Here is a 19,633-nt window from a genome sequence, read left to right on the forward strand (position 1 = left end):
TAGAAAGGGGCCTACCGTCTCTCTAATTTTTCCTTTTTTCTATGACTCAGTTTTGCAGAATTTATTGAGACCAGTTTATAAATTAGAAATATCTTTCAAATTTTAAAAATTTAATTTTCTTAAACATCTAAATATTTAACTGCGTAAGATTAAAATACCAGATTTTTTTAATTTTGACATTTAAATTGCTAAAAGAAAGAAAAGGTCAAGCAGCTTTATTTTCAAAACATAACTTTACTATAAAAGCATAACTTTATTCTTCACAGGAACGTGAAGGCAATCAAATCAATCAACAAATACCCAAATCAAACTTAAATGCTGACCCAAAAAAAATTAAACCGATACATTTTTTACTACAAAGACAAACAGAACCGAAATTAAAAATAACTAAATTCAACAAATAAATATCCAAAATAACTTAATTATCTAAACGGCACCAATTCAGTAGAGAGAGTTATTCTGGTAAAAGTTCAACTAACAAAAAAAACAAAGACGTTCAAAGTGTACAAACGAAAAACAGTTGAACGTTATCTGATCCTCTGTCATGGATCAAATAGAGAGATTTTATGCGGACTGTGGAAATGAGCTTTAAGATTATGAGCTTCAGAGCTTTGCCAGCAAACTGTTTGAAAGAGGCTTAGCTACTCCATTTTCTTTGACATCGGTGTCTTTGGTATCTAATTCGCATACGCTTGGTGGAACGTCCACAGCAGGAGAGCAGTTGAAAAACCCATGCGGCTGCATTTACAAACATCACAAAATTCAAATTATTACTAAACCATGCGGCTGCATTTGTAATTTGGAATTATAAAATAAACTGAACTAATTTCAAGAAACCACGACAACTACTTGTGTTGCTGCTCTGATGCTAACCGTGTAAGACCTTTAAGAGCACAAAATTAAAAAGATAGATGATGGACGAAATAAATACCATGAGCATAAAACCAATGCGCTCTACTGGCATTACTGGCCAGTCTTCCAACCGAGGAACATGCGTGATTCCAAATACATACCTGCAACAGAGATTCAGAAATGATGTGATGAGGATTTTGACAAAGCTTATGATGTAACTGATACAGCAACATAAATAAGACATCAAGCAATAGAAATAGAGGAACTCCTTATCTCCAAATTAATAGGAAAGAATAAGTGGCAAAAGATTATAAAATACCACTCCCATTTCATTACGAGGGAAAGATTACTGCATTGGAACAAGCAGCTTAAAATCGAAGTCTTCAATTGCGGACTAAATAAGTTTATTATTATGCTTTCACTCAAGAATATGCAGCAACATGTGATGTTTATTAAGCATCATAGTACAGAAAAGATTAAATAGCATGCACACAATTAAATGATCTGAATTATGAACAATAGATAGCAACATCTATACTGTACTTAAGCATGATCCTCAAAACATGAAAATGATGATGGACATAGATCAGTGCATTAGCAACAAGTACAAATTTATTTAAACATAAATTTATGTGTGCACACATGAATAAAAGAGGAATGGTGATATCAACTTACCAAAGAACTATATCAGTTTCTTCCAAAGATCGATTCTGCTTCACCCATGTTGATAGGCCTTCACCCACACGTGGATTTTGGTTAGGGAACTCTCCTCCAGGAAACATCTCATCGCGTGCATAAGGTGTGACCCAAAGGTTGTGCTTTAAAAAGGCAGCTCTTCTTAAGAATTTGGCCTCAGGACCAGCTAGTGGCAAACAATTTGATCCAGGTACCAGCTTGTACCCTGTCAATTGCCCCATTCTATTGACAGTTCTGGTATTCCTAACCTGGAAAAGAACCATGACTCCTTAGAATTATGATAGGGAAAGGACTACATACAGAAGCAGATAATGTGAAGGCAGCAGAAAAAAAAAGTATAACAAAACCGAGGGGTAAAACGGCTTACAATCCAGTGGCGAGCTGACAGAGGATTACAGGCCCGCATTGCTTCTAACTCTGATTTCAGAACAGTTTCTTCAACATAAAATGCATTATTATGGACATTGTTCTCCCCAGGTTTCTCAACTTTCACGTCCAGCTCAACAACCTAATAACAAGATTTGAAAAAAGAACTATGATAAATTTTCCCTATTGTTCAAGATCAAAATCAAAATATTTAGACTCAGTTCACTAAAAAAAATCAGATAAAAGTCTAACTACCCATGAAGCAAAGTTTGATCCAAGTAACGTGTCTGTGCGGGTTAATGTAGTGACAAGTAAAGGCCACAAAGTGGAGTCTTGCATATGTTAAACCATGAGAATATCCCATGTCTAAAAGCCACTGCTTCCTAGCATAACTTAGTCACTTGCAAAAAAGTCCACAAATGCAAACAGCAAGTTTCCTAACTTAATGTAATGTACCTGATTGAAAGCTTCGCCAGGCTTGCAATCAACAGCCATGTTCATTCGAGCAACAAAAAAATGTTGATGAACTGGAGCATATAGACCTGGAGCAATGTTTGTGCCATATTTTCGACTCTCTCCTGGTTGCAATGCTCCCAAGCTGAGGATTCCTGTAAGTTTAACTTCAGCTTCAATTTTCCCATCCTATGATCACAAAAGGAAAAATGGAAACATTTGTTAAGAGCATGTAACATAACCAATAGAGAGTCTTGAATACGGACAAGTTAAGTTGTCCATCACAAAATCTAAATCATTATTTCAGAATAATAAGTGCACCCAGCTTGTAGAAAGAGAGCCAAAAGCAGATATAGTATCACAGAAGTCCTACATTTGAGAGCTGGATGAGCGCCAACTTTTGCTACATGGTGTGTATACCATATGAAGGCAAGTAACAACCTTTGTCTTGTACTTATGTTAACCATATTAGTTTCAATCACATTAGTTTAAATAACTGGTCAAGTACCACCCTTAATAAGTAAATTTAGGAGAAAGAATCAGCATATGAACTTGCCTGATAAAAGTGCCAGTAGAATCCATACTCATAATTAGCAACTGTACATATAAAAGACACTGTGAGCCTTCTAGACCTTCGTACTTCTGCTAAACCTGTTCTCCAGTCTTGATGCTTCCATAGAATTCCATGATCCTCTTCATGCAAGCATACACAGTTTTCAATAGTTTCAACGCCTCCTGTGAAGTTTGTGAAGTGGGCATCAAAGTATTTGATATAGCCCAAACAATCACATCCCTGCGATGGAAGTTTAAATTTTAGTCAACTAATAAACAATGATCTTTTGTAGCTTGATGGTAGATGGTAGATGTTTGCAGACCTTTTTAAGTGAATGTGCATTTTTACCAAGGCCATCTTCCCCTGCATCGAAAGCATTCTTCCTGTAATGCGGCTCATTTGGATCTCCATAAGGTACAACCATCTCTACAAAGCTTAACCTGTGGGCCACGGGTCTTCGCCCCCTACTACCATCAACATATGCAACAGAATGTATAACCAAACCCTCTTTGGGAGTGAATCCAATACGAAAATTCCACTGTCAAAAAGCAATGGTAAAGTGAGAACTTTCAGTAAAATATAATGAGCTTAATGAAGAGTATTAAAAATACAAATAAGAAGCCAACATGTACCTTTTGCCACTCTACAAAGTGACCATTGACACGAAAACTAGGACCTTCAGGCTGAACAATCTGTAAGGGCTTTATGTCACTTCGATCAACACCGCCCCTAGTTTCACCCGCTGTATAGTTTCTCAATGGATCAGCTGGAGGTAAGGGAACAAGCTTACGATCTTCAAACTCGATGACCGTCATGTTCTGCATATCAACAAGCACATAGATGCCATCAACTGGTCGTGCATAACCATTTTCCATAGGGCAGTCGCTTTCAGTTCTGCAGAATATAAGAGGTTTCGCAAGTCTTTTACTAGGAGAATCAGCAGCACTGTGATACCCAACACACCTGTAGCATGCAAAATATCCCAGAACATCAACAAAAACACAGTAGAAATGAGCAATTTCAACACTTTTTAAGCAAAAGAACTCTTATCAAGCTTCGGCTTACCAGGCATCAACCATTACAAGATCCATATCATCAATACCCCTCTTCTTCATTGCCTCTCTAAATGGAGGGAAGTCTTTAACAACAGCTTCACATTCGGCATATTCAACAGCATCCTGGATGTGAGCAGGAAAAAAGTTACACCAGATAACAACAAAAGAGACTACAGGCATAGTACAAACAACAGATAATCAAAAATGAAGAAAAGGATAAAATTTTCACACATGAAGTGTTGATCCATGTTACAACAACTAGATTTGCAGGGATTAGAATTAAATTACAAATTACAAATAATTTAAATATCTGGATAGTATTACATATTATTTCACATATTATTTTCGATTTTATTAATCACAATTATATATTTTGTGAAATTCTCCATACAGGCAAGTCTTTTTGAGTAAAGTAGAAAAAAGATGCATAAGATCAACTTCAATCAACACTCCGTTTCAAATATGCAGCATGGATAAAATCAAGAGAGAACAATAAGGGATAAGAAGACAACCATAGAAGGCTGAACATCTGGCACAACTTGTGAAGTAATTACTTTGCCCCTATGATGTCCACCTCGAGTTACTGCATGTACTTCAGATAGCTCCACAATCCAAACACTTGTCTCGTTTGACCTTTTGTTATAAACAACAAGCCTAGCTCTTCTTGCAGGCAACTTGGTAGGAATTACAGGTGCGCCACCTTTCATTCTAGGAAGCAACGATGGTTGGAAAGGAGGGAAGAAATAAGCATCTGCTAGTGCAACAACCTGTTTATCTGGCTCAAAAAGAACCACTTCCATGAAACGCATGCTATCTCTGACCTGAACAGAAAAACGGCAAGCAGTTCACCATTCATTAGAAACGAAACCAATATTATTCTCAAGAGAAACTATAATGAGATTGTTTAAGAAAACGAAAAAACATAAAAGCAAGGCGAATCAAAGCATAATTAACGACCTCGGGAGTGGCTCCAGCAGCCCGAACAGTTCCCACCGCCACAGAGATTTCAGCAGCAGACAAAGGATCCAGAGGATGGCTGGTTTGAGCCCTCAACATGACTGGGATGATACCAGCTAAACAAATAAAGCAACAAAAAGGATATCAGTCTTTTAAGTTAAACACATTGCAGAACTATCTCTTCAAATTCAAAGTTAGATCAATGTAGTTCTCAAATTTCCGCAGCGATTCAACACTAAATTCCGATATAAGTATAGTCATCATCAAATTTATCTTAAGAACTGCTATATTTTGACAAATCTCACATCTTAACCGTTAAACCGTAGCAAGCCCGTCGATTAAAGAGTAATGAGTTCAGATACATAAACAAACATTTAAAATCAAGTAATGCAGAGTCTATAAGTAAACCACAGTCCATTAATTTAGTACAATATATGCAACAACTGTACCTCTGTATAATGATTACCAACGACATAAGCAGCAATATTGAAGACTCATAAATATGTTTTAAAATTATAAATATAAACCAAAACAAATTAAAAAAAACAATAGAACTGCCAAATCATTAAAAACAATTAAAGAAAAGTACCGATTAAGAAACAAAAATAAAATATACCTTTAGTAGCAGGGCTAGTAGAAGGATCGGAAATCAAGGACGCAACGGCAGCGTTTTTGGCAGCAACAGCGACAGCAGCAAGCTTTTTGTCATTCCCGCTGTCAATACCTTTCCCGCTAGTGCGATCGCTCCAATCTTGGACCGCATTAGCGACGAGCACAGCCGAAGACGACGGAGCCGGAGCAGCCTCACGGCGGACAACGGCAGCAGCAGAGGAGTTAGTATCGGAACCACAGCAAGAGCTAGAAAACGTCGTTTTTTTCGTAGTTGAGGCCATTGTAATGGATTCGCAAGTTCGCCACCAATTCCTGGAAAGTAAGTCTCTATACAATCCACTGACATACAGCAATTTTCTTCTTGATCACTCTCGCTCCCTATCTCTCCAGCTTCTTCGCCACTCTCACTCTATTGAAAAACTTCAATCAGTACTTAAATATTTAATTTAATTTCCTTCTAAAATAATGATTTTCTATTTTGAGAAACAATGGCGGAGGAGGAGAGAATCTATGCGTGATCAGAGAATAGGGAGGAGAGGGGTTATATATAGGAGATGATCCACGTGCATAGATCCCACTTGATGTCTTATTTTTATTTTTAATTTTGACAGATGTATCTAATTGTAAAGAATTGAAGAGGATAAGGCTGAAATTGGATGTTTTATAAAATTTGGGGGGCTTATCAGTGGGACCTAGGCTAAGATAAGTAGTGTGATAAGGGGGATCTGCTTGTGCTAATGGACAAATATGGACAAATATAGTAATAGTAGGGTTCAAATTGTTATTTTTGATATTAGCATGATAAGGCCAATGAATTTCTCCTTATTCTTTTCCTATAAGGACTTGGATTTTCATATATTTCGTTCCTAGTCTCTTTCTAATTCCATATTCCTCTTTCAAACTGGATAAAAAGAAACATTTACCGCATACGAGTAGTTTACCCGCCGTTTAGATTAAGGTATTTTAAAATGAGTAATGCTATATAACCCAACATTTTTAACCCACCTTTTTGTGCCGCCTGACGTGGCAATCAAAGAGTGGATTGATTAAATTCTGTTTTTTGTGATTTACATTTTTGGGTCGGAATTGGACGAATGAAATCTTGCCACGTAAGGTGGGTTAAAAGAGTTGGGTTAAAGTGTTGCGTTAAAGTGTTGCGTTATAAAGTATTTTCCTTTTAAAATCAATGGATTTGACAAAATTAACGAATTTAAAATTTATAAATTTCATCGTTAGGATGGAAACTCATATTAATGGATTTATAGAAATAATTTTAAAATAATAAAATATTCTAACATCCATTATGTATAAAAAAAAAGGTAGATTTCGATCTTCTTACCTCCTAAGCGGAAAATTAAACATATATTTTTGGCCTAATATTTTAAAAAAATCAGACATTTTATTCCCTTTTCAATCATATCCTGACCTTGAAAAGTGATCAATTTTATCCTATTTCGCATTTTATTATTTCAATTGTATCTCAATTTTTTTATTTCTGTCAATTTTTTACTTAAATGATGAAATCATTCAATTAACTAAGTTAAAATATAAAATTAAATTTATTTCTATTCAAAAAATACAAATAAATTCTTTATTTTTAAAAACTAACTAAAAACCATAATCAAATTAAAACTAATTTAAATTGTTAATTAATTTAACTACATCTAAATAAATTTTAAACACGTACAATCAATATATGCTAGACATGGATAACGTTTTTGAATTTTTTTCCCCAAATGAAAAAGGATGTCAATTAAATATTTCAGGGTGCAATTGAAACATAAAAATGTGAAATAGAGTAAAATTAGTGATTTTTCAACATCAGGTTAGGATCGAGAACAATACCAAATAACCTTAATTTCAAATTAATTGGGATAAATTACATTTCCATATTCAATATAATATTGCACAATCTTTCTGAAAAGATAAATAGTTATATTTTTGAAAAATTTGGTCAAGGAAAAATGTGTGTCTTTTTTATTTTTAAGTGATAGTTTTATTGGCTTTGCTAGAGTTCAAGCTCTCCAAGTCGTTATGGGTTTTAAAGGGACCTGTTCTGTTGATTGTGTAGGTAGGAGGGGTGATTTTGATTCTTATGTGGAGAAGCTCGTCTGAAGTTGACACAATTTAGGCTTGTGACAACTACATTGATGTCTTTGTATTTGTTAAAGGTGGTAGGGATTAGCGTTTGACAAGTTTCTATGGTTTCCCGGAACGAGTTAGAAGAAGGGAATCATGGAGTATGCTTGTGCGGCTGAGTTCAGCTAGTAATCTTTTGTGTTTGGAAGATTTTAACGATAATTTGTCGCAGAATGTGAAGAGATGCGGAGTTTGAAAACCTAATTGGTTGTTAAAAGGTCTTAGAGAGGCTCTGATGGCTAGTGGGTTGGAGCGCTTCAGGTTATAAATTCACCAGATTCTGGGGCCGTGAAGCTGAGTCGAAGGTTGAGGAGAGGTTGGATAGGGTGTGTTGTAACAAGGATTGGATATGAGCTGACAACATATGATCATTCCCCATTTTTCTTTCATTCCACGGTGAGGAAGGATCGGTTTGAAGAGTTGAGTTCTGTTTTAAAAATTCTTGGACTATTAAACCAAATTGCGAGAAGGTCGTGGAGGACCAGTGGGCTAGTTCAGGTTATATTCAATTTAAACTAAAGGCTATGAGCGACAACTTGAAGTCGTGGAGTAGTAAAATTTGTCAAAATCATAAGAAGAGGTTGGAAAGGAATAGAACTCGTTTGCAAAGATTGAAGTATCGTCAAGACAATGATGGTATTGAGCTGTTTAATTCTTTATCTAGAGAGTTTGAGAACTTGTTACTAAAGAAGGAGGTTTATTGGAAACAACGCGCTAAGTGTAATTGGCTAGCAGAAGGAGATGCAAATACCCGCTTTTTTCACAACGTGGCTAGTACAAGACAGAGGCGTAATAAAGTTCGGAGGTTAAAGGATGAGCAGAGCGAGTGGTGTAGTTTGAGACAGGGAAATCATAACATTTATAGAAGGTATTACACTGACCTGTTTGCGGATAGTGGAGAGCAATTTACTGATTATTTCCATGTTGATTCTCGTGTAGATGATGGCCATAATGATATTATGATCAGTCCGGTATCGTATTTAGAGGTTAAAAATGTGGTTTTTAGCATGCATAACGATAAGTCTTCAGGGCCATATGGTTTCAACCCGTCTTTTTATAAGAAATATCGAAGAGTGGTTGGGTCAGATGTTGTTAAAGCTTGTAAGCTGTTTTTTGAGACAGGCTGTTTGCTGGAGGGATTAAACAACATGACAATTGTTCTTATTCCAAAGTAAAAAGTGCCCGAGATGGTTACAAATTTACGTCCAATTTTGTTATCCAATGTGATCTATAAAATTATTTCTAAAGTAATGGCGAACAGGATGAAAAGTTTGACGCCTCTTATTATTTCAGAAAAGCAAAGCGCTTTTATTAAGAATCGGCTCATTACCGATAATTTTCTTGTAGCCTTTAAAATTGGTCATTATTTGAAGAGGAAGCGGAGAGGGAGGAATGGGATGCCGGTTCTTAAGTTCGATATAAGTAAAGCAAATGACAGAGTTGGATGGAATTTTGTCGAGAAAATGATGCTTAGCTTGGGTTTTAGCAGGCGTTGGGTTGACTTGATTATGGTTTGTATTTCGACTGTGAGGTATACGAGTATTGGAGACTATTTTGAGATGGATCATATTTTTCCTAATAGGGGGTTGAGGCAAGGAGACCTGCTCTTCCCTTATTTATTCATTATTTGTGCTGAAGGTTTAAGTATGATGCTAGAGCATATATAAGCTTCGGAGCGGCTTCATGGTGCAGTAATATGTCGGGGGGTTCCTTCTATTAGTCATCTATTTTTTGCGGATGACTGCTTTTTTTTATTCATAGCGTCGGTGGAGGAGATTAGTGTACTAAAGAGATGTTGGACTACTAGAAATTGGCATCTGGTCAAAAAGTGAACATATAGAAGTCTAGTATTTTATTTAGTGGCTATATGGATAGTGAGGTGAGATCGAACATTTATGGTGTGATGAACATTGGTCTGGCCGAAAACAGTAGCAATTATCTAGGACTTCCTTCATTGGTAGGGGAGAACAAAAGGGAGATATTCGGCTTTATAAAGGAGCAGGTTTGGAACAAGATTAAAGGGTGAAATTCAAAATTTCTTTCTCAAGGAGGTAAAGAGATTTTAATTAAAACTGTTGTTCAATCTATGCCTAATTATATCACGAACATTTTTCTTATCCCGTAAAATCTTTGTGATGAGCTTGAAAAGATGATGAATAATTTTTAGTGGGGTAGAGATCAAGTTAACAAGAAAGGTATTAATTGGGCGAGATGGGATAAGTTGTGTCTTCCGAAGAAATTTGGCGGTTTGGTTTTAAGAAAGTTAGGGATTTCAACATGGAAATATTAGCTAGACAAGCGTGGAGATTAGTGATTGTGAAAAATAATTAGATGATTAGATTATTTGAGGCCAAGTATTTTCCGTCTACGTCTTTTCTCTGGGCTAAATTAAGGTCTTATCCTAGTTACGTTTGGCGTAGTATATTTGAGGCTCAAATGGGCATCAAGTCAGGGGCTCGGATTAGAATTGCTAATGGAAAATCTACTTCATTTTGGGGGTCTCTGTGGTTAGTTGATTCGGTTTTGGGTCTGATTTCTATTGAAAAAGCCCCCATATTTATCTAATGTTACTGTTGATCAACTATTTAATATTGATGGTAATGGACGCGATGATGGTTTAGTGAGGGATGTTTTTAATAAAGAAGATGTGGCTGGAATTTTGAGTGTTCAGGTTAGTAGGAGGAATGTTTCGGATAGATGGTGGTGGGGGTATAAAACTAAGGTTTATTTCTCTGTGAAAGGTTTTCATGATGAGTGGCTTGGTGGTAGGGAGTCCATATGATCTCTGGAATATAATTTGGAGGATAAATGCCCTGCTCCGCATCAAAAAATTCTTTAGAGAGCTTGCTCTAGGTATCTCCCTAAGGTGGAGGCTTTGGCAAGTCGACGAATGGTTTGTAAATCAGATCGGGAAATCGGTCCTACATCTCCTCTGTGGCTGTTCTATGGCAGAAAACTGTTGGTCTATCTCTGGTATGGCGTTGGAAAGATCCAGCTTTATTAACGTCCAAAAGTGGTGTGTCGGCTGACTTAGGATCCTGTTTAAGGAATCTCAATCTATTGCGGCCTTTATTTCTTAAAATTTCGGTCTCAACAGAAACAGGTCTGTTTGGAAAAAAAAGAGGGTTCAACAAAGGCTATTATGGAGGCAGCAGGTTTTCAGCTTTCTTCTTGGTCTGCAGCAAGATTGCTATCTCTTCAGCTCTGTGTTGCTTCAGTCAGCAAAGAGTATCTTATAAAATGGAAGGCGCCTCTAGAGGGGTAGTTAAAGGTCAACGTTGTTGCTTCAGTTTTTCCGGGAAGGCAGCGGATGGGAGTATGTATAGTTGTTCAAAAACAATTGGGTGAAGTGGTTTAGGCTAGGCAATGTAGTTGGTTTGGATCGTATTCTCCTTGGATGGCTAAGATTATGGGGATCAGGGAGACTCTTAGTTGGCTCAAGGGGCGAGACAATCTTATATTCGAGTCTGATGCTATGGATGTAGTATTAGAAATTTGAAACCCGAGCTTAGTTAGTTCAAAAGCTCTCGTCAAGGATTGTGTGGAGTTATCAAAGCAGTTAGTTAATTGTTATTTTGTTTTCGTGGGGCGATCTGTGAATCATGCTGCACATGTTCTTGCGCAATACGTCAGTTCCAATTCAGGTCATCAGGAGTGGTTCTGTCACTTGTCGTTTAATGTTCGGAGCAAAAAAATCAGCTCGCAACGGCTCGGGAATGTGCGCGAAGCACAACCACTGTGCAGACGCACATCGACGCCAGTTTTAGGGGATTTGAGCGTTTTCGCCCGTATTCGAACGGTCCGTCTAAAATGGAATTTAACGGATTTCAAAACATAATCGAGGACGTTCGAATGATTTAAAGAGATATAAAATGAAAAAAATTGGGTTATTAAAATGTTACAATATTTTAATTAAGTTATCGATTGATTAAATCGATTCAAGAAAAAGGGTATCATAAGTTATACATAGAATGGATTTAGAGTTTTTAATGAGTCGTGTAACAACATAAGTTATTTAAAGTCTAGAAGTTTATATGATACGACTAAAGTTAGAAGTTCAATGTCTGATATTGTTTTAACGTTTGAATTCCAATTAGATCTGACAAAGTTGTCGAGCTGTCGAGTCAGAGCACCAGGATGTTTGACTAATATTTATGTTTAAAGTGTTTTAAATGATAAATTGCACTAGTATAAAATAAATCAATAAAGATCCATTATATGCCCGCAGAAGTATACGGAATCAATTTAAATTAATTATTTTTGTTAATAATTTTCTAAATTTACTTCATTTATATTTTAAAAGTATTATAATAGCCATTATTGATTAATTTTCTAAATATGTTAATAATAAAAAAAAACATATATTATCATAATGTAAACAACATCAACAACAATATCAAATAACCTTAATTTCAAGTTAATTAGGATCTCTATTCAATATGGTTTTACACAATCTCTCTAAAAAGGTAAATAGTTATTAAGTCATTTTGAATTAATTTTAATCTTTCTTTTTATTATTTGTGCCTTGATATTTTTCCATAATCTATAAACCATAACGTTAAAGCTTTAAAATTATGAAAAATTTTAGTTATTTTATTGAATCCTAACTTAAATAAATTTTGATCTTTAAAAAATATTATTCATGTGAATGTTGGCAACACATGTTAAGGTCACCATCTAAATTTCATTGTAGGATTACAATTAGCTTCAATTTCAATTAGTATATTTATAAAATAGAAATGTAATCACTACTTTTTTTATGAAAAAAAACTATTTAACAAACTTTTTATTTCCCTTTTTGTCATATTTTCTTGTCATATTAAGAGAAATGATACATAAGATATTGATATTTCACTTTTAGAATTTAAATAAATTATAAAATTTATTTAAACAAAAAATATAAATAAATAATTTATATAAATACTTTTTTGTTAAATTAAATGAAAATTACTAATGATATTGGATTGTTGTATTTAGAACTATTTCAGGTTCGAATATGTGTATAGCATTTTTTTTCCACTACGTGCAACATGCCAATTAGGACAATAATTTTTAATTAAAAGAGAATAAAATCAAATTACCTTCTGTTGAATTTTATTTCATTGTGAAGACTTTCAATTTATAAAATATATTTCAAAACTTGCTGACTTAAAAAAAACAACTAATAAGAAAAGTGGTAGAAAAAAATTAAATTGATTACTAAATTTATACGAATGAAAAAACCAATTAAACTCAATGGTTAAAAAACTCTAAAAGTCTAAAGAAGTGGTAAGCATATGGACAAAAGTTATTTATAAATTAATTAAAAATATAAGGTGTTTATATATATTGTGAAGTTTATAAAAAATAGAAAATAAATTAAGAAAATTAAATTAAAATAAGCAGTATAAAAGAAGTATAAACTCATGAAAATAATTTATTTGTTGGAAATTAATGAGAAAATTATGTTGATGAGAATTAATGAGAAAGCTCCGTTGATCTTCTCAATTACTAATGATATTGGATTGTTGTATTTAGAACTATTTCATGTTTAAATATGTTTATAGCATTTTTTTCCACTACGTGTAACATGCCATGTGTGCTACCCTGAGATTTCCTTATCTTTCTTGAATGATAAGGAAAAAAGGACAATAATTTTAAATTTTTAATTGAAAGAGAAAAAAGTCAAATTAATTTTTGTTGAATTTTATTTCATTGTGAAGACTTTTATTTTATAAAATATATTTCAAAACATGTTGACTAAAAAAACCTAAAAACAAAGTGGTGGGAAAAAATTAAATTGATTACTAAATTAATACGAATGAAAAAACCAATTAAATTCAATAGTTAAAAATCTTTAAAAGTCTAAAAGAAGTGGTAAGCATATGGATAAAAATAATTTATAAATTAATTAGAAAATAAGGTGTTTATATATATTGTGAAATTTATAAAAATAGAAAACTGATTTAAAAATTAAATTAAAATAAGTAGTTTAAAGAAGTATAAACTCATGAAAATAATTTATTTGTTGAAAATTAATGAGAAAATTATATTTGATGAGAATTAATGAGAAAATTCCATTAGTCTTCTCAATTACTAATGATATTGGATTGTTGTATTTAACAGTTAGAACTATTTCATGTTTAAATATGTGTATAGCATTTTTTTCCACTACGTGTAACATGCCAATTAGGACAAAAAAATTTAATTAAAAGAGAAAAAAGTCAAATTAAATTGTGTTGAATTTTATTTCATCGTCAAGACTTTTATTATTTTATAAAATATATTTCAAAACTTGTTGACTAAAAAAATTTAAAAAAAAAGTGGTAGAAAAAATTAAATTGAAAAATAAATTTATACGAATGACAAAATTAATTAAACTCAATAGTTAAAAAGCTCTAAAAGTCTAAAAGAAATGGTAAGCATATGGATAAAAGTTATTTATAAATTAATTAGAAAATAAGGTGTTTATATATATTATGAAGTTTATAAAATAGAAAACTAATTAAAAAATAAAATTAAAACAAGTAGTTTAAAAGAAGTATAAACTCATCAAAATAATTTATTTGTTGGAAATTATGGAGAAATTATGTTTGATGGGAATTAATTAGAAAACTCTGTTGGTCATCTCAATTACTAATAATATTGGATTGTTGTATTTATAACTATTTCATGTTTGAATATGTGCATAGCATTTTTTTCCACTACGTGTAACATGCCAATTAGGACAATAATATTTAACTGAATGAGAAAAAAGTCAAATTAATTTTTGTTGAATTTTATTTTATTTTGAAATCTTTCATTTTACAGAATATATTTAAAAATTTGTTCACTAAAAAAACTAAAAATTGGTAGAAAAAAATATATTGATTACTAAATTTATATGAATGAAAAAACCAATTAAAATTAGTACTAGTTAACAAGCTCTAAAAGTCTAAAATAAGTGGTAAACATTTGGATAAAAGTTATTTATAAATTAATTAGAAAATAAGGTGTTTGTGAAGTTTATAAAAATAGAAAACCAAATGAAAAAATTAAATTAAAATAAATAGTTTAAAATAAGTAGAAATTCATGATAATAATTTATTTGTAAAAATTAATGAGAAATTCTGTTTGATGAGAATCAACGAAAAAGCTCTGTTGGTCCTTTTAATTGTATAAATATACTAGCGTTAAATCGGTACTTTGCATGTTGTTTATTTATTCTATAATTTATATTTATTTATTTTAATAAAATTGTGATTAAAAATATTTTATTATATTGTTTTTAATTAAATTGTCAATTGTCTATTAAACAAAATTGTCATACTCATTTTTCATTAATCTTTTGTGAATCATAATAATACTAATTGTGTTTGTATTTGTACTTCAATAATTTCTTTATTATGAACTCATCAATTTTTTTTAGTTTTAAAAAGTAATTTTATGTGCCATTTGGATAAATATTTTTCAAAAAATAAAAAATAAAAAATCATATATAGTTAAATTATTTTAAAAGATAAACAATATAAATTTATTTTAACTATTTTTTTTATATCAATATTGATTAAAATTTTAGAATCCATAGCCCTTGTTATACACGCTAAAAGTAATTTTATTTACTAACCAATCAAACTAAAAATAAATTATCTTCTTTTAATTATATTTCATATTATACAAAATGACATCTTTGGAGGCTATTTTTATTATTATTTTATTCACTTTCTAAAAAAACTATGAAACCTTCAACTTTTTATCTTTTACATATTTTAACACAAAAAAAATACAACTTCAGTTGAAAAAACATACTATACATCCAAATTAAGAGAAATAAAATTTAAATATTAATGTAAACAATTAGAAAATTAATTATTTTGCAAATATAATAGTAAATGTTAATCAAATAAAATATATATCCAAATAAGTGATATTGACAATTAATTATTTTTAAGTTAGGTTAGCCTAAAAATTAAGTGCCAGATATCTATACTATATATAAAAGTACGGATGGGGGGACAGACAAATTTACTGAATAATCCTTTTCAGTTTACTATTAAATAAAGGTTTTATAGTCATTAACTAATTAGTTATTTAATTAATCACTATTGTAATTAAATTCCTAATTAGAATAGGTAGCTAAATTATCTCCCATTTAATTTTTAGTATGTAATAACTAGAAATTATTTGTAATTTTTTGAATGGGAATAAATTTAATTTTATCTTTAAACTTAGTTAATTAAATGATTTCATCATTTATATAAAAAAATTGTGAGAAATTAAAAAATTAGGGTACAACTGAAATGAGAAAATGCAAAATAGGGTAAAATTGACCAGTTTCAACGTCAGAGTAGAATTGAAAAGTGACTAAAAGGTCGGGATTTTTTGAGGTATTAGGCCTAAATTCAAAGTAACCATATTAAACTAACAATAAAAAAAATTGAATCAAAACGTAAAAACAAGTTCATAGTTACATATATAATCCAATAGATAATATAAAATTATTTTATCAATTTCAATAAAAAAATCGAACATCTAACTTAAATTAGTTATGTTTTTATAGGAATCAACTAGTAAGTTTTTTTTTTCAACTCTTTATTTCTTTTGTTTTTCATGTTTTTTTTTTTACCTTTTTCTTTCTATTGTTCAAAAAGTATTCCACAATTTGTTTTTGGCAAAATCACCAAAAAGAGCAAGCTGCTATATATAGACTAAAAAAATTGTTTTCAGCATAGAGCTGATACAAGCCAATAGAAAATATATGAAAACAAGAAAGTAAATTCAAAATAGGAGCAAAATAAACTTAAATACAATTTATAATGCTTTTGAAGCAGTCTTCTATTGTAGTCTTCTTTAAATTGAATACCATATTATTTCTGACCTTCCATACGAAGTACACAGCAGCAGTAAACATATTTCTTCTTTTTTTTAGCTTCCAACAACCTCCCACCTGCTCTTTTAGAAAAATAACCCTTCTGATACCTAGCAAATTCAAGGGTTTTATCCAAATATCTATTTAGCAACTACACTCAAAAAAACAATTTCAGTATAAGAATATGTTTATATAATTAAAATGTTAAGTCAGGATGATAAGAAAAATTTAGTGAATAGTAAATGATATTTTTCTCCTTTTTATATCATAATGCATTTCTTTTTCCTCTTTAATTCTAAAATAAAACACTTATTTGATATTAAAAAATATAACTACAAACTAAAAGAAAGACTAAGGTTAAATCTTTTAATGGATATAAAAGGTAAAATTCATCTATTTCAGTTTCCTCCGTTTATAACTATAAACTAAAAATTGTTAGTACTCGATATATATCTTTTGCACTTTATATCCATCTATTTCAGTTTCCTCCGTTTATAATATAATAACAATAATTTATAACTCGTGCAAATTACTTGACCAAAATCAATGTAACCCAAAATATACAAAAACACAAATCTATCAAATGCCACTAAATTTAAGCGCTAAACCTTAAATTCTAAAATTTAAAAAGTGCTCAAATCAATTGACAATTTTTATAGTCGAGCTAATATAAAATCATTTATTAAAAAAATATTTACCGACTTAATTTTTTATATTGATATTAATTAGGTGTGCAGGACTATATGGAGTTGGCTAGTTACTGTACGCATGTCACTAAAGTTGAATATGTAAATGATATTACGATGGTAAGGAGAAATATATTTCTTTATTTAAATATTTGATATTCTAGGATTAATGACCATTGTGTGTTTCATTTGCTAATTATTTCTCAAATTACCCCCAAAAAATAATAAATTCTCATTTAGTACATTTCAGACCGCGGAACTGTTCCGCGGTTTGTGTAAACCGTGGAACTGTTCCGCAGTCTGACTTACGTGGCTCCTCGCTGGCCAATCAGGGAGGAGCCACATGGGCAAAGCAAACCGCGGAACACTTACGCGGTTTGCTTTGTCCAACGTGGCAAACTGCGGAAGTGTTCCGCGGTTTGCTCCACCTGCGTCCAGGTGGAGCCACGTGTGCAGACCGCGGAACACTTCCGCGGTTTACCCCAAGCCGCTTAAGTGTTTCCCGGTCTGCATGATACAAATGAAGAAAAAAGCTTATTTGGGGGTTAATTTAAGAAATGTTTTTAATTTTATAAATAAATATGTCATTAACCCGAATATGTGTGCGGCTTACTATAGTAGTAAAAATTATTTAAGAGCTATTCGAAAATAGCTTAATTTTTACATTAATAAAACAGGAGTTTCCAAATATCAAAAGATGATGCAATACCAGCAGCTATAGCACCACCATCTGCATATCTTTGTCCCTATTAATTTTCTTTTAGCTGTACCACATTATTTCTAGCGATAAACCAATTATCTACTAGTGGTGGGGTTCTTTTCGCAATATAACTAATACAATAACCAATAAATGTATAAACTTTCAGAAATTTGGGGGCCTTATGAGAATATTTTATTTTTCTAGACTATTTGTATGGCACATTTTATAAATTTGGAGGTCTTCTTATAAAGAAGGTTTTAGGAAATGTTGTCAAATAGGCCGATATAGAACTACTAAAGTAAAGACAGAAGATTAAAGGTTAAAGATTCAACTTAAATCAAATCAAAATTTATAAATTTTTTTATGGATGATATTTTATGATATATTAAATAAATTATAATTATTGATAAATAATTTATTTTATTTAAGTAAATTTAATAAAATAAGAAGAAATAAATTACATGTAAATTGAATTATTGGTTTTAATCTTGTATTAGTAGTCCTAATAAAATAATAATGTCGAAATATTAACTTCTCCTAGTAAAATTATAATGTCAAAATATTATTTCTTATAACAATAAAATATTTCTAAAGTATACTTTAACACCACTTTCATATCTTTAAATTAAATTCAAAAATATATCTAAAATCATTTATTATACCACCAACAGAATCAATTCAAATAGAATATATATATCAGAATTATTTTAACTTATAGCATAATTATTTATACCAAATGACATCAAATTATAAACTAAATAAAATCAAAATTCTTTCTAGAGTAGAATTCTCAATCATTTTCTCTTATTTAAAATTTTGGTTTTTAAATTTAGAATTGAAAATAATGATATTATTTTATAGTTAAAATAAGTTAGAATTGAGTATATGATTAAAACTATACTAAGCCATTTACTATAAACTAATACCCTGAGTGCTAAAGTAATAATAGATTAGGATAATAAAATATTTAAATTCTTAAATATATTATATCTGGAATTTGAACCGAATTTTTTGAGTCAGTGATTATAAGAATATATTAGCGACTTGGCAAAATTATAAAAAATTCAAAAAATAAATTTTTCCGATTGAACTGGTCGATCCGGTTTAACAACAATGAGAACACTCAATATTAAATCACCTATTATAATACTTTAGTATTTGGGTTTATGGAAAATGACAAGGACCAAAAGGCATGCATATGAGGATAAAAGATTTTCCATTTGAGAAACAAAATGATATGATATTAGCCTCCTAAGCATAATTTGGCACATATACCATTTCAAGACATAATTTGAATTAGTGTATAAACATAGAATTAGAAATAGCAAGTTGGCAATTTAATTATAGAAGAGCAAGTATGTAAGTAGTCATATTAAAATGACTAATGATGTAAAATTGAGGTAGGTAGGGGAAGATGAGTCAGCTGTGATTAAAAGTAAGCATCATTATTAATTTTTGTTGCTAATCAAATTATGTCCACTTTGTCATTATCTTCCCACCACCAAGGACCACATCTAGTTTTAAATTAATTTGATGTTTAATTACTTTTATTAATCACTAAGAGTTAATTTTTATAACAAATAATTACTCATTTTCAACTTAATTTGATAAGTAATGGATTTAGTGTCATCGGTTATCACCATATTTCAATAAAAAGTGCAAGATTAGTTTAACTCACTTATTAACATGTTATACCAAAACTTATCACTAGAGTTTTGAATTGAATTTGAGATGACT

The 19,633-nt window shown here is 31.2% G+C and overlaps 3 protein-coding genes across 3 annotated transcripts; 2 read left to right on the forward strand and 1 right to left on the reverse strand.

The window, feature by feature from the left end:
• Positions 1-368: 368 nt before the first annotated feature.
• Positions 369-6,071, reverse strand: LOC126673365 (amine oxidase [copper-containing] zeta, peroxisomal-like). The gene is made up of 12 exons (XM_050367479.2): positions 5,549-6,071; positions 4,933-5,048; positions 4,488-4,796; positions 3,986-4,098; positions 3,553-3,883; positions 3,243-3,458; positions 2,924-3,160; positions 2,371-2,556; positions 1,916-2,056; positions 1,528-1,796; positions 932-1,013; positions 369-738 (listed from the first exon to the last, which is right to left on the reverse strand). The coding sequence occupies exons 1-12, from the start codon at positions 5,823-5,825 to the stop codon at positions 604-606; spliced, it is 2,412 nt and encodes an 803-aa protein (XP_050223436.1). The 5' UTR covers positions 5,826-6,071; the 3' UTR covers positions 369-603.
• Positions 6,072-7,578: 1,507 nt separating this feature from the next.
• On the forward strand, positions 7,579-8,858 carry LOC126672907 (uncharacterized). Its single transcript, XM_050366857.1, has 3 exons — positions 7,579-7,653; positions 7,945-8,079; positions 8,154-8,858. Exons 1-3 carry the CDS (start codon positions 7,579-7,581, stop codon positions 8,856-8,858), a joined length of 915 nt encoding a protein of 304 aa, XP_050222814.1.
• A 75-nt stretch (positions 8,859-8,933) lies between these two features.
• Positions 8,934-9,515, forward strand: LOC126672908 (uncharacterized). The gene is made up of 2 exons (XM_050366858.1): positions 8,934-9,321; positions 9,445-9,515. The coding sequence occupies exons 1-2, from the start codon at positions 8,934-8,936 to the stop codon at positions 9,513-9,515; spliced, it is 459 nt and encodes a 152-aa protein (XP_050222815.1).
• The last annotated feature ends 10,118 nt before the right edge of the window (positions 9,516-19,633 follow it).

The sequence above is a fragment of the Mercurialis annua genome, linkage group LG3 (assembly GCF_937616625.2).
Source record: "Mercurialis annua linkage group LG3, ddMerAnnu1.2, whole genome shotgun sequence".
In the NCBI taxonomy this organism is placed as follows: domain Eukaryota; kingdom Viridiplantae; phylum Streptophyta; class Magnoliopsida; order Malpighiales; family Euphorbiaceae; genus Mercurialis; species Mercurialis annua.

What these genes read in the sequence shown, in the direction of transcription:
- LOC126672907 (XM_050366857.1), top strand. Translation starts at nt 7,579, where the DNA reads ATGGGTTTTAAAGGGACCTGTTCTGTTGATTGTGTAGGTAGGAGGGGT. An exon ending in ATTCTTATGTGGAGAAGCTC is followed by an intron (nt 7,654 to 7,944) that starts GTCTGAAGTTGA and finishes GGAGCGCTTCAG; the next exon opens with GTTATAAATTCACCAGATTC. An exon ending in CATTTTTCTTTCATTCCACG is followed by an intron (nt 8,080 to 8,153) that starts GTGAGGAAGGAT and finishes AATTGCGAGAAG; the next exon opens with GTCGTGGAGGACCAGTGGGC.
- LOC126673365 (XM_050367479.2), bottom strand. Translation starts at nt 5,825, where the DNA reads ATGGCCTCAACTACGAAAAAAACGACGTTTTCTAGCTCTTGCTGTGGT. An exon ending in CAGATGTTCAGCCTTCTATG is followed by an intron (nt 4,099 to 4,487) that starts GTTGTCTTCTTA and finishes GCTCACATCCAG; the next exon opens with GATGCTGTTGAATATGCCGA. An exon ending in GAAACTGATATAGTTCTTTG is followed by an intron (nt 1,014 to 1,527) that starts GTAAGTTGATAT and finishes TCTCTGTTGCAG; the next exon opens with GTATGTATTTGGAATCACGC.
- LOC126672908 (XM_050366858.1), top strand. Translation starts at nt 8,934, where the DNA reads ATGGCGAACAGGATGAAAAGTTTGACGCCTCTTATTATTTCAGAAAAG. An exon ending in ATTCATTATTTGTGCTGAAG is followed by an intron (nt 9,322 to 9,444) that starts GTTTAAGTATGA and finishes TTTTATTCATAG; the next exon opens with CGTCGGTGGAGGAGATTAGT.